The following is an 11,484-nucleotide window of genomic DNA, read 5'->3' as shown; positions in this document are numbered from 1 at the left end:
TTAATAAGGCTAGGAAAGGAGGAAGAAGCTCTGGAGACTTGTCTCTGGGAGAGGTTTGATGGGTCATCAGTGACCCAGGCTCAGAAGAAATAATTGTGCCCTGCTATGCCCACGGAGCTCAGGGCAGATAGATAGCCCACAAAGGCCTGAAATAATTCCCCTGTCCTTTGCTGTACCAAACACCTCCCCAGAGTTTGACTTCAGCTGCAACCACATCCCCAGAACCAGCTGCCCGGAGCTGGAAAGCCTCAGCTGTTTCTCTGCATGGCCCTGGGGAGCCCATCCTCTGGGACCTTCCCCTGGGCCTTTGTCTTGGAAGCAAAGTGCTCACTGGCCTTCACATTGTGCCCAGTGCAACCGCTGGGCCCTGGCCCAGGGCCAGAAGCCCTTGGTCTGGGCTGGCTTCTCCTCACCCTTGGGAAAGGGAGTAGGTGGGCTGTCTAGAGCAGCTCAGGACAAACTTGGCCCAAAAACACAACTCCAGGAGATTCCAGTGTAGACACATGGGCTTTACAAACATCTGATTTATAAATATCTCTTGCTAACTAACTGCATCCACCCAGAGCCCCGATGGCTGCCGTGGCTGTGGAGGGATTGGAGGCCCCAGCTTTGTGTGTTCTGAAGTCGAGAGCTGACCCTGGCAGAAGAAACCCAGGCAGGGCCCTACCTCTTCCTCTCTGTGGGTGACCAGCATCCTAAGGGCCGGTGGCTAGTTCAGTCCTGGGTTCGCCCCTTGTGCCCTTAGCTCATTGGCTTGAGGGACCGGGCAGGAAGGAAGGATTCCATACTTCTGGTTGAGGGGATGAACCTGGAAACAAGGATTTGGGGACTGAAAGCTTTGCAGTCCCCTGGGTCAGACACATCAAGACCCTCCCTTTGTCTCCCCCAACATCCAGAGTGTGGGGCTTACAGGTTCCAACAGAGAAGACTGCCTTGAGGGACAGCATCTGTGGTCACAGCCTGGACTTTCTGGGCAGAAGCAGGTGGGGTCAGGTGCAGGGAGACAGGCAATTGTCCAGGAGAAGTGAGAGGCCCTCTGGCCTGGGACTAACAAAGGTCCTCCCATCCTGTGTCCACGTCCTGTTCCTTCCACACGTGCTTCCCATACCAGGGCCAGCCAGCCATGGCAGTTTGAAGGGGCCATGTTGAAGAGTGATACTTTGAAGTGACTTGAACTGAAAGATAAAATGTTTAAAACGGAGGGTATGAGCTGCAGGTTTACAGGCCAGCTTCAGCTGGTGGATGGACACGTTGCTCACAAGGTATTTTTTTTTTTTTTTTTTGAGACAAGGTCTCGCTCTGTCACTCAGGCTGCAGTACAGTGCCATGATCTTGGCTCACTGAATCCTTGACTTCCTGGGCTCAAGCGATCCTCCCACGTCAGCCTCCTGAGTAGCTGGGACTATAGGCGCATGCCACCATGCCTGGCTAATTTTTGTATTTTTGTTGTTGAGACGGGGTTTCACCATGTTGCCCGGGCTGGTCTCGAACTCCTGAGCTTAAGCGATCCTCCCACCTTGGCTTGACAGTCTTGGGATTACAGACATGAGCCGCCACGCCTGGCTGAGGTATTTTTTCACAACTCTGAATTCGTCACTTGAAAACTGAGTTTCCACATAAAAATCTGGGTTTCTCAGTTCTCTTAAAAATAATTGGCATCCTGATGCCAACAATGAGCTGGGGCTTAGTAGAGATGCCCCCCGGAAGGGCCTCACCTTGTGTAACCAGCTCTGCTCGCCGACCTGCCTGGTCTGGGGGCATTTGACTCTGTGACACTTGCTACAACTTTTCACTAAAAATAAATTTAAAAATCCATGTACCCTAGCTTTTAACCCCCAGGGGTGGGACGGGGGAGCAGCACCTTGTGACCCTGAGTCTGAGGAATTCACAATGCTCATCTCAGAAGGCGCCAGGAATCTTTCTCCGCACAGTGGACACACTTACCTTGAAGGTTCACTCCATTCTTAAATAGTCTCACCTCAAATTTCTCTTTCAAAGGTGCTGGGCACACTCACTTACTTCCATTACAAAATAAATGTAGCTGCAGCTGCTTAATAAAGAAACATCTTTTCCCCCCCTTTTTAAAGCATTTTTTTTCAATCCAGAGGCTGCTTCCTCAGCTGTGAGGGCTCCCGGGCCATGCCCTGGCCTTATTTGACTGCAATGTTCAAGAGTGTGGAGGAGGATTCCTTCGGCCACAGCAGGACTCCTGACGTTTCATTGTAGGCTACATAGAAACTCCTCTATTAAACTTCAATCGTCGGCTCAGGACATCCACACAGTTCACTTAGCATGAAACACCTAAGGCAGGATGGTTTTGAGGGCAGTGCTGGTGCTCCAATAGCCCCTTCGTGCTGTTACACGTGCGGTTTGATGGAATTTTTCCAGGTGATCAAGCGACACATCCTCTACTTTGAAGCAGAGTTGCCCACACCTGGTAAGGATGGTGTCAAGCCAGGGCCTGGGGTGTCTGTCACTCACTCACCTGGATGGCAGGATGGCGGTTTCACCTCTTAAGGGGCTGTTCTAACAGTGGGCCCACTAGGAGGAGTGGTCACCCCCTCCTGCTCAGGCCCCAACTTGCCTGCTGGTCTCTTCTCCCTTGACTGGCCTTTGGTTTGCTTCTATTCCAGAAGAGCATTGGTGTCTGCACATCTGAACGGCATCAGGCTTGGTGAGCCCACCAGGGCTGGCCTCTAGTAGCTCATGGTGGAGGGCACTGATTCCTAATTTGTTCAGAGTCCCTCATGCCATCAGGAATTTGGCAAAAGCCATGGACACTCTTCCCCAGCACATGGACGATACATACAACAGTTATAACATCACATACACCATTTAGGGGGCCAAAGCCGCTAGGTAAAGGGGCACAGGAGCCTCGTGGATGACAGCAGGGCAGGGCCAACCTGCACATATGCCTGGGGCATTAGACCTGGAGGATGGAGACTAAATCCATCCCTTCCTCCATGGGACAATGCTCCACAAGCCCAGGAGGGTCACATCTTCCTCGACCATGTCCCTCCCTCATTTATCAAACACTGGCTGAGCCAGGTCTGGTGCAAAACATGAGCTGTGAGCTCACAGGTAAGTCACTGATACCAGCATCACCACAGGTAAGTCAACGATGCCAGCATCACAGTGTCCCGCTGGGATGGATGTGTGCTGTCACCCCAGGTGCCCTGTCTCTGGCCCATCTCCACTCACCTGGGCCCTGCAGGTGCTCTGCTCCTAACTGGACAGTATGGCCCAACCTCGAACTCAAGAAAAAAAACACCACACGCTGCATCTTTCTAAAGGTTGTTTTATTGTAAAACCATAAATACAACACTGACATGAAATCATTTAAGCAACTGATCCTCTCTAACCGTTAAAAGGTATCTTTTTGCCTTGGCATCAACCAACTGGGAAATAGTGCTGCAAGAATTCAGGGGGCAGGGGAGGTACTGAATCCTGGGCTGGGGCTTTTGGCGACTTAAAGAACCGAGTGGAACCTTCCTCTTCTCCTTGGGAATGTTCCACTTTTGGACAAGAACAGACAGGTAAAAACAGCAACGTTAAACAGCTCAGTTTTAAATTTTATTACTTTGTAAAAATCTTGTTTTCTGTTCCTTTCCTCCATTTGACATCAGTAAATGTTTTGAACATCATGAAACTGATTTGGCTGTAAATGGAGAAACGGCACCAAAACAAAGTGAAACAAAAACCCAAAGGACAAACAGAAAACCCTAAATAAACCCTCAAGTTTGGTCTCGGGGGTTTACATATCACAACAAGAACTGTCAACTCAACCCCCATGCAATGTGACACCCTGGAGAGCTGTTGGATCCACACCGATACAGGAGACCGCACACAACGTCTTTTGTTAATTAACACAGCAAGTGTGACACTAGGTAACTTTTTTTTTTTTTTTTAAATACAGTACATGGTACACAGGGTCCCCAAGATGGCCCTGCATAAACCCCTCGTGAAGACTTGAGCCAAGCACCGGCTGTTTATAAAAATATTGTGTTGCTACAAAAGTATAAATTAATGCTACCGGTATTAAGAAATATTAAACACATAAAACTTATAAGGATTAAGAAAAATATTCATTAATACCTGTAGAAAACTCTGGCCTAAAAAAGATATTTTTTTTGTGTTTGTTTTTTTGTAAATTTTTTTTGTATTTTTTTTTTTTTTAAGATGACTTGAGTTTCTTGCACTCGAAGAGAGAGACACAGTCAGATGTGTCTATGGTATTGCCTAGAACGTCTTAACTACTGAGAAAGGATGCGGGGGTGCACGCACGTGGTTACTGAGTGGGGGGTGGGGAGGAGGGCACCAAGGCTTTCTCAAGATTTACCTGATGTGAACGAATCACCGGCGTGAAGTTGTGGGGAAAAGAAAAAGGTAGGATCAGAAAACAACTGAAAATAATTTACGCTTCTTAAAAAATATCTCTGCTTCAGGTGGTTGTACAAAATGATTTCCTGATGCTTGGGATCTGAATGGCCCTGGACGAGCTGCCTGGGCCAGCCCCACCATGCGGCCCTCGCTCTCTCCTGGCTGGCGAGGCCCAGCCCCCGGTCAGTCCACGAGCTCGTTTCACCGCGTGGGATGCCACCCACCCTGGCTGGGCGGGAGGGAAGGTCCTAGGCGGAGACCAGCTGGCACCTGGGTTGTGGGAGGAGCCCCTCCTTCCGGCTGGTCTCAGACCTCATCTGTGCCAACCTGGAATTCAGGAAGCGCCACAGGAATCCCAGGCCCCTGAGGTTGCGGACAAGGCTGGGCTGTGCCCCTTTAAGGAATTTTGGTTTGAAGAGTCAAGGTGCCCCACGGAACGCACGGTTGGGCAGGGCCCTCGTGGGCCGTGATGCTAACGCCCAAATGCAAACCTAGCAAATCCTTCTCTGTACAAGAATTGACTCTTTAAAGCGACACCCGTGGTGGGCGAGGCGGGGGAGGGGCGGGGCATGAATATGTCAAACAGTGACCGACAATCTTCACCCTCATTAAAGTGGGAGTGGGCGCCTCTTCCACAGAAACCACCGGGCTCCTGTGGTGAAAGCCAGGGCTCCCCCGACCACAATCCTCAAACCCAAATGAGAGAGGAAGAAAAACAACTACTACAACAAACTCCCCCAGAAAACCCTGAAAAGGCAAAACTAGGAGGGGAACGTTAAGAGGGAAAACACTGTATCATTGGTTTACCATAACTGGCCTAGCAAACATTAGCCACAGTGAAAGGGAGGGGCTGCCTCCTTCCCAGTTCTTCCACTGGCCCAGCTGGACACAGGGGCCGGAGCAGGGCTGGAGGGGACAGGAGCTCCCACCTACTGGCTCCAGGGGATGGCTGGACCTTCCTTCGTCTCTTGTTCTGTCTAAATCATCGGCCTTGTTAGGAGCCCTCCTTAAGATGCATCCCAGAGATAGAGGCATTGCCGCTGTTGCCAAGGCAAAGCTATGAACTTGGGGCGGCTCACTGAGACACCTCCTCTTCCAGCATATCCATCATGATGACAAGATGAGGGGAGTGTCCCCAATGGAGCCATCTTACAGTCTGCTCCAGCCACATCCCATCTTCATTTCAAACCTTCCCGATGACCCTGTGGCCCCTGGAGAGCATGTGCTATTCCTAACGTCTCTCCAGAAGCCCCCTCTTCAAGGAGTCCAGCTCAAGTCCAGGGGAAGCAGGTGGCCTTGTTCAAAAACAGGGGACTCCTAAAGGCAGAGGTTCAGCTTCAGTGGAAACACGCCTTGTAGATTTTTTCTCTGGTGTTTCTTTAAAAGTGCAGGAGATAAAGGTCAAACTGAAAGAGATGTCTCTTCCCAGCCTACACACCTGGTGGCTTCCTTGAATCCTGGAGACTCACAGCTTCTCATCTGTGTCACTGCACTGCCCTCCTGTCCTTGCCAGGAAACCCTGGTACCCTTTCCCCAGCCAAAAACCAATCCCCAGATGTCAAGTGTGAAGCTGCCAAGCAGGAGGGTGGCAAAGCTTCATCGCTGGTGATGCAGCAGGTGGCCTCTGCGGCGAACACCCAGAGACGCAGTGCAGGCAGTTTTGCTCAAGTGGCATGCGTTTTGTTTCCTGGTTACTAAATGCCATTAGAGGGAGGCCTGGCTGGCTGAGCCAGGCATCGGGAAGTGGAGAACTGTGCCAGAACAAGGGCATCCCCCCATGGCCCGGATGGTACCACTGCTCTTGGTGGACCTGAGATTCCTCAGGCTACTCCACTCTGAGGGACCACCCTCAACGCTGCGGTTCTTGGCTTGGGCTTTGTTGCTGAAGCAAACTGACCTCAGATGAGGGAGAAGAACTTGACAGGTGGAGGTGTGTTTTCTTCACCTCCCCTCTTGGGTCCATGTACGTCAAAACAAAGGTCATTTCTGTCCTGGGGACCACATGGCTCAAGGCTAGTTGTCTCCACATCAGCAGGCCACCACCTTAGGCTGTGAGAATATGGTAGAAACGGCCCAAATTCCTGGTCCCAGATCCCCCAAAGGCTTGTGATGGAAAGACCTACAGTGGCCCCAGAACGGGGAGGCAGATGACAAAATCCTTCCAGATGTGAAGGTCAGGCTGGACACCACATGAACTGGAAGAGCCTGTCTCAATCCTTTGGCTGAACTAGAATTTGGTGAGGTGGATATTGTTGGAGATAAAGGGGCCAGTAGCTGGACTTGTGAGATCTTTGGGTTTTATTAAGCTGTTAGTTGCAGCAGGATTTGCACTCTGAGAACAGCCTGTCTGAGAAGAGGGCACCTTGGTACAGCCTTTCCTGTTGGTGACACCAGTTTCCAGAGGGAACCAGAGGTTGCAAGAAATGATCATCTGCTATCTTGTTATCTGACTGGAAAAGGCAGCCCCAGAGGACAGCTTTCTGAGTACCTAGTGGCATTCACATCAAACCTGCAGAAGCCAGCCAACTCCTAAGTATTGAATTGAGGTGGAAAAGAAGGGAAAGGGAGGTAACCTATGATCAAATCTCTTCCTGGAGGACACACATCCCATGCTTCAAAGAGGAGAATGCTGAGTGCTCTAAATGCACATCTGGGCTTAGTCCGATGGCTTTCCAAGAAAGTGAAATGCCTATTTTCCAATCAACTGGCCCAATAATGGGGCATCACCAGCACAACTTTGCTCCAAGTAGAGGGAGGATGGGCTCCCAGACTCTGCTCTCACCTACCACACAAAGTAGGCAGCTCCTATCCTTGTGTGGGTCAAAGTGCCGGTCACTGTCCCTTCCCCAGCAGTCAAGCAACGCTAGAGGGACCTTTTGCTGTAGGCATCTGTCAATCATCAGTGATGCTGAGGCCACCTTCCAGAATGCCTCCAAAGGCCCAACTGAGAAGTATGCTGATGTTTCTTTCCATATTCCCTAGGAAGTGACATGAGGCTCCTGTCTGGATTTCTCCCCGTTCCTGCTCCAGTGTGGATGGCGGCTCTTCTCTGATAAGTGGGCTCGGTCCCCCAGTTGGAAATGTTGTGGAGGAAATACCTAGAACTTCTCCAGCAGAGGAAATGGCATGGTAGTTCCTGAGACCACGGTTTGCTGGAGCAAATGTGGAAATGGCCCACTTTGATCCATTTCAGTGTGTCCAAGACTCGCGGGGAGAGCTGGGTGAGTTCTCATGAGGCAAAGTGTGCACGCTTGGCTCCCAAACACTATGTTCCAGGTCCATGATCCTAAGCCTTCATGAGGTTTGCAATCAACTTTACTCCCTGCTCCCGTCATGGACCCAGGGGGAGAGGGCTGTGGTACAGTGCTTTTTGTAGTCGAGGTATCTCACAGTTGAGTAATGCTTTATTATTGGGAAGGGGTGGAGTTGACTTAGCCAACCCCAGGATGACAGAAGGTGCCTTTGCGAACAGCCTCCCATCATGATGGCCATTCTCAGCCTGAAGCCTTAGTGTAACCACCCCATCCCATGGCTAAGGGTGGCCAGGGGAGTGAGACCACCAGCACTTTATTCACTGAGAGGTGTGGCGGGGGTGGAGCACTGATTTGTGACAGAACCACCTCTTGTGAAGGGAATGGGGTGTCACCCTTGGCATCTGAACTGTGTGTGTAGAACCTAATTTGCTCACAGCTGGGGGAACAGGAGAGAAAAGCCTGAAGACATCTTTCACAGCATCGAGTCAAACACGGCCGAACACCATCCCACCCTCGGAACATCAACTGCTGGGGCCACAACGCACCATGCTCACTGCCGTCCTGGAAGTCGGAGGTGTGAGTGAGGACCCCGAGGGCTGTGGCAGCAGAGCTCCTGGAAGCCTCAGGGTCCTGGGAAGTGAGGAGAGGCTGTGGCAGGTCTGAGGTGTGGTGGATGTGACTATGGGCTGACTTCGGAGTCGCTGTGGACTGCCAGGGTTGGGGAGGGGGTGAGTAGTGTGATGGACACTGGGTACCACGCACAGCGGACCAGGAGGGCAGCTCTGGCGCTTACATTCAGAACTCCCAAACCACTGCTTCCCCTACAGCCACCAAACCCTGCAGCTGTGGAACCCGTGACTCCTCCCCAACCCCTGGTCTCCAAATAGCACAGCCAAGAACCTGATCTTGGCCGTTCGAATATGTGAAAACTGAACTGTACAGGGAAGGCCAAGAAAGACCGTAGGATACTGAGTATACCACTGAGATGAGCTAGTTTACAGTGTGACTTGAGGAACAAAAGGGGCAAGTAAAAAAACAAAACTCCAAAACATAAGTTATAGACATTCAGTGCCTCCTAGCAGAGTCTAAATCAAATCTGAAGAAACAAAATGAACCCCCAAACAAGGTAAAATTGCTAAAATGTTCGGGAGAGAAATTATTAGGGAGTGGAGACAGTATCTATACTTCTCTGAAAAATGTCTTTTTCTCCTCTCTTATATTAAAAAGCAAAATGTCAGCTTTATACTCTTTAAGTCTCCTTTCCTGATTTGGGGAGATAGATAGGTGTGTTTCTAAGGCGGCTGCCCCAGGACACCCAAGGGGTATCTCAAAGGCAGCAGCTCAATGCCCTGAAGGTGAACGAGAAACAAAGTCCAGTGCAGAAACCGTCCATCTGATGCAGTGTGGAGAGTCCACAGCAGAGCAGCCGAGGGTGTGTGGGGGCGGGCGCACAATGGGATCAGGAGGGTGAGAGGGCTGGAAGAGGGTCAAGGCGGGAAAAGGAGGACCGGGGTGAAGGACAGAGAGCGTCAAGTCACTTCAGATCTCAGCTGCCTGAACATTTCACAACATCAGCTTTCTGCCAATCTGCACACCTGAAAGCGGAGTCTTCTAAAGCCCCCTTACTGAGAAAAGGAGGTGAAACATCTCCCTCTTTCCCAATCGCTCAGCTTTCCTGACACGCCCAGTTCAATGCACACCCGTCCAAGCACAGGCGTGTGTACACGCACCAGCACGCACCAGGGTCGTGTGTGTGTGTGTGTGTGTGTGTGTGTGTGTGTGTGTGTGTGTGAAGTTTCTCTGGCCATGGAGATGAGCACAGAGACCCCCCACACCCCCACAACCACAGCACATGTGTTCAGACACGTGCACACAAGTGTGGCTGTGTACACACACGCACACACACACATATAAAAAAAAAGCACTTAAGTTTCCAGGGGGCATTTATAATGAGGTCCACAGTGTTTAGAACTTAAATTCCTTTTCTTTGTTTGTGACAGTGTTGTGTGGTTTTTTTCTAACGTTATCTTCTCTTCTTCTTTTTTTTTTCCCCGAAGCCAAGTCTTAAAGCATGTTGGATTTCAGAAACATGAGTTTATTCATATCTTCTGGACTGAGCAGCCGCCTCCGTTTGATTAGAAGCGCTTGTTCACACATATTTACACACCCGCTTCTGGCGCCCACGGCCGGAACCGCCAGGAGCCAGAAGGCGAGCTTGGCGAGTTTTGTGTGCTTTTGGGTAACGCACGACCAGTACTGGAAGAGATCAGGGGTAGCCTGGAAGAGGGGCTCCTGCAGGTAATCGTACACTTCATTTTTCCCCAGCCGATCATCTTCCTGAGCTGCGGGGTTCTCGCCAGCGGCAGAGCGGGGCTTCTTGGCAGCGGGCTCGAAGTCGGCCTCCTCGGCCCAGGACTCCTTCACCTCGTTGATGAGCTCGCAGACCTTGCCAATGATCTCCTCGTGCTGGTAGGGTGGCACAGGCCGCAGCTTCTGCTGCGGGTCCAGGATCATGGCCACCTTGTGGGCCGGGTGCACCTTGAAGTTCTCCTTGAGCGCCTCCAGGAAGAGGTGGCAGAGCTTGCTGACGGTGCCTGCGTCGTTGGCCTTGGCCGTGAACAGCTTCTCCAGCCTGACATAGGTGGGCAGTACCAGCTGCAGGGTGGGCTGGCTCTCGTTGCTCAGCTCGATGACTGCCTGCTTCACCGGCGTCAGGATGGCCGCCAGGTTGCTGAGTAGGTGCTTGTTGAGGCTCTGGATGAGGTTCATCTTCTTGGCCCGGCTGTAGAACTCGCAGATCTGCTCGTAGCGCTCATGCACCAGCAACAGTGAGTCCGTCACCGAGTTCCAGCAGGGCGGTGGTGACGTCTCCTCCAGCGACCCAAAGGTCTCCTTGGCCAGGCCCGTGGAGCCCGCCAGGTCCTCGCACACGTTGAGCAGCTCGATTACCTCGTGCATGCTGCGGGCCTGCAGCGTCCGCTTGCTCAGCACGCTCTGCACCACTGAGTTCAAGGCACAGGCTGAGCAGCGAAGGCACATGCCGGCCTTGGAGAAGGCGGACGTGCTCACCCGGCAATCCGTCACGTACACTGTCCTGATCTCCGACATTACGAACTCCGACAGCACGTTCTGCACCCAGTGGTGCACAAGGTCGCCGCTGTCGCGAATGTCCGCACCCTTCACACCAAGCACATAGCTCTTGATGTGGTTGCCCTCGGCCTGGTAGGCTGTGAGGATGTAGCAGGAGTCAGGGCCAACACTCTGGGAGTGGCAGGTGACACCGATGCCTAGGCAGGCATTGCTGCCCAAGGCACAGGTCACTTTCACCTTCACCTGGTTGTACATGCGTGGCAGGTGCTTCAGTGCCAGCGTGTTGAAGTTGCCCAGGATTTCAGTGACTGAGAAGGCCCCATAGCGGGCACCACTGTCTACTAAGGTCTGGGCCAACTTCAGGAACTCCTTCCCACTGACCACGCTCAGTGCACCCAGGTCGGCGCACATGACCCTCAACAGCCGCTCTGCAATGTTCTGCCGCTCCTTTTCAGGGATCATGCTGTTGGGTGTTAAACCACTGGTAGTGGCTGGCAGAGGACACAAAGAGAGATGGGATTAATTCTGGCATTCAAGGCTGCCTGCAGTGGCAGTAGCCTAATACTCGAAACATCTAGTATTGGGAATGGCAAATATATTTCCTCTTGCGCACACATGGGTGGTGCTGGCTGCCTTTAATATGTGACGGTCTCACAGGGATAAAGTTCTATGATTGATTAGTAAGGCCTGCCATGGGCATGGGAATAGAATGTAGTGGTATGTATGCAACATAATTGTGGTCTATGTCATTCCCCAAGAT

General features: G+C 51.7%; 1 protein-coding gene across 10 annotated transcripts in view; it reads right to left on the bottom strand.

Moving 5' to 3' along the window:
* Positions 1-3,139: 3,139 nt before the first annotated feature.
* The window catches only part of ZNF618 (zinc finger protein 618), a 189,134-nt gene continuing 180,789 nt past the window's right edge, over positions 3,140-11,484 (bottom strand). For 6 of the 10 annotated variants that reach the window (XM_058445570.1, XM_058445571.1, XM_058445573.1 and 3 more), the window contains one exon: positions 6,434-11,215. In XM_058445570.1, the coding sequence (XP_058301553.1) occupies positions 9,699-11,215 (1,517 nt within the window). In that variant the 3' untranslated portion in view covers positions 6,434-9,698. Of the gene's footprint in view, positions 11,216-11,484 lie in introns of all 10 variants that reach the window. The other 4 variants (XM_032164948.2, XM_058445576.1, XM_032164946.2 and 1 more) reach the window with 1 other exon arrangement.

The sequence above is a fragment of the Hylobates moloch genome, unplaced genomic scaffold (genome assembly GCF_009828535.3).
Source record: "Hylobates moloch isolate HMO894 unplaced genomic scaffold, HMol_V3 SCAFFOLD_10, whole genome shotgun sequence".
Taxonomy (NCBI): Eukaryota; Metazoa; Chordata; class Mammalia; order Primates; family Hylobatidae; genus Hylobates; species Hylobates moloch.
Note: the sequence above shows the minus strand (reverse complement) of the source record. Positions and strands in the feature narration are given on the sequence as shown.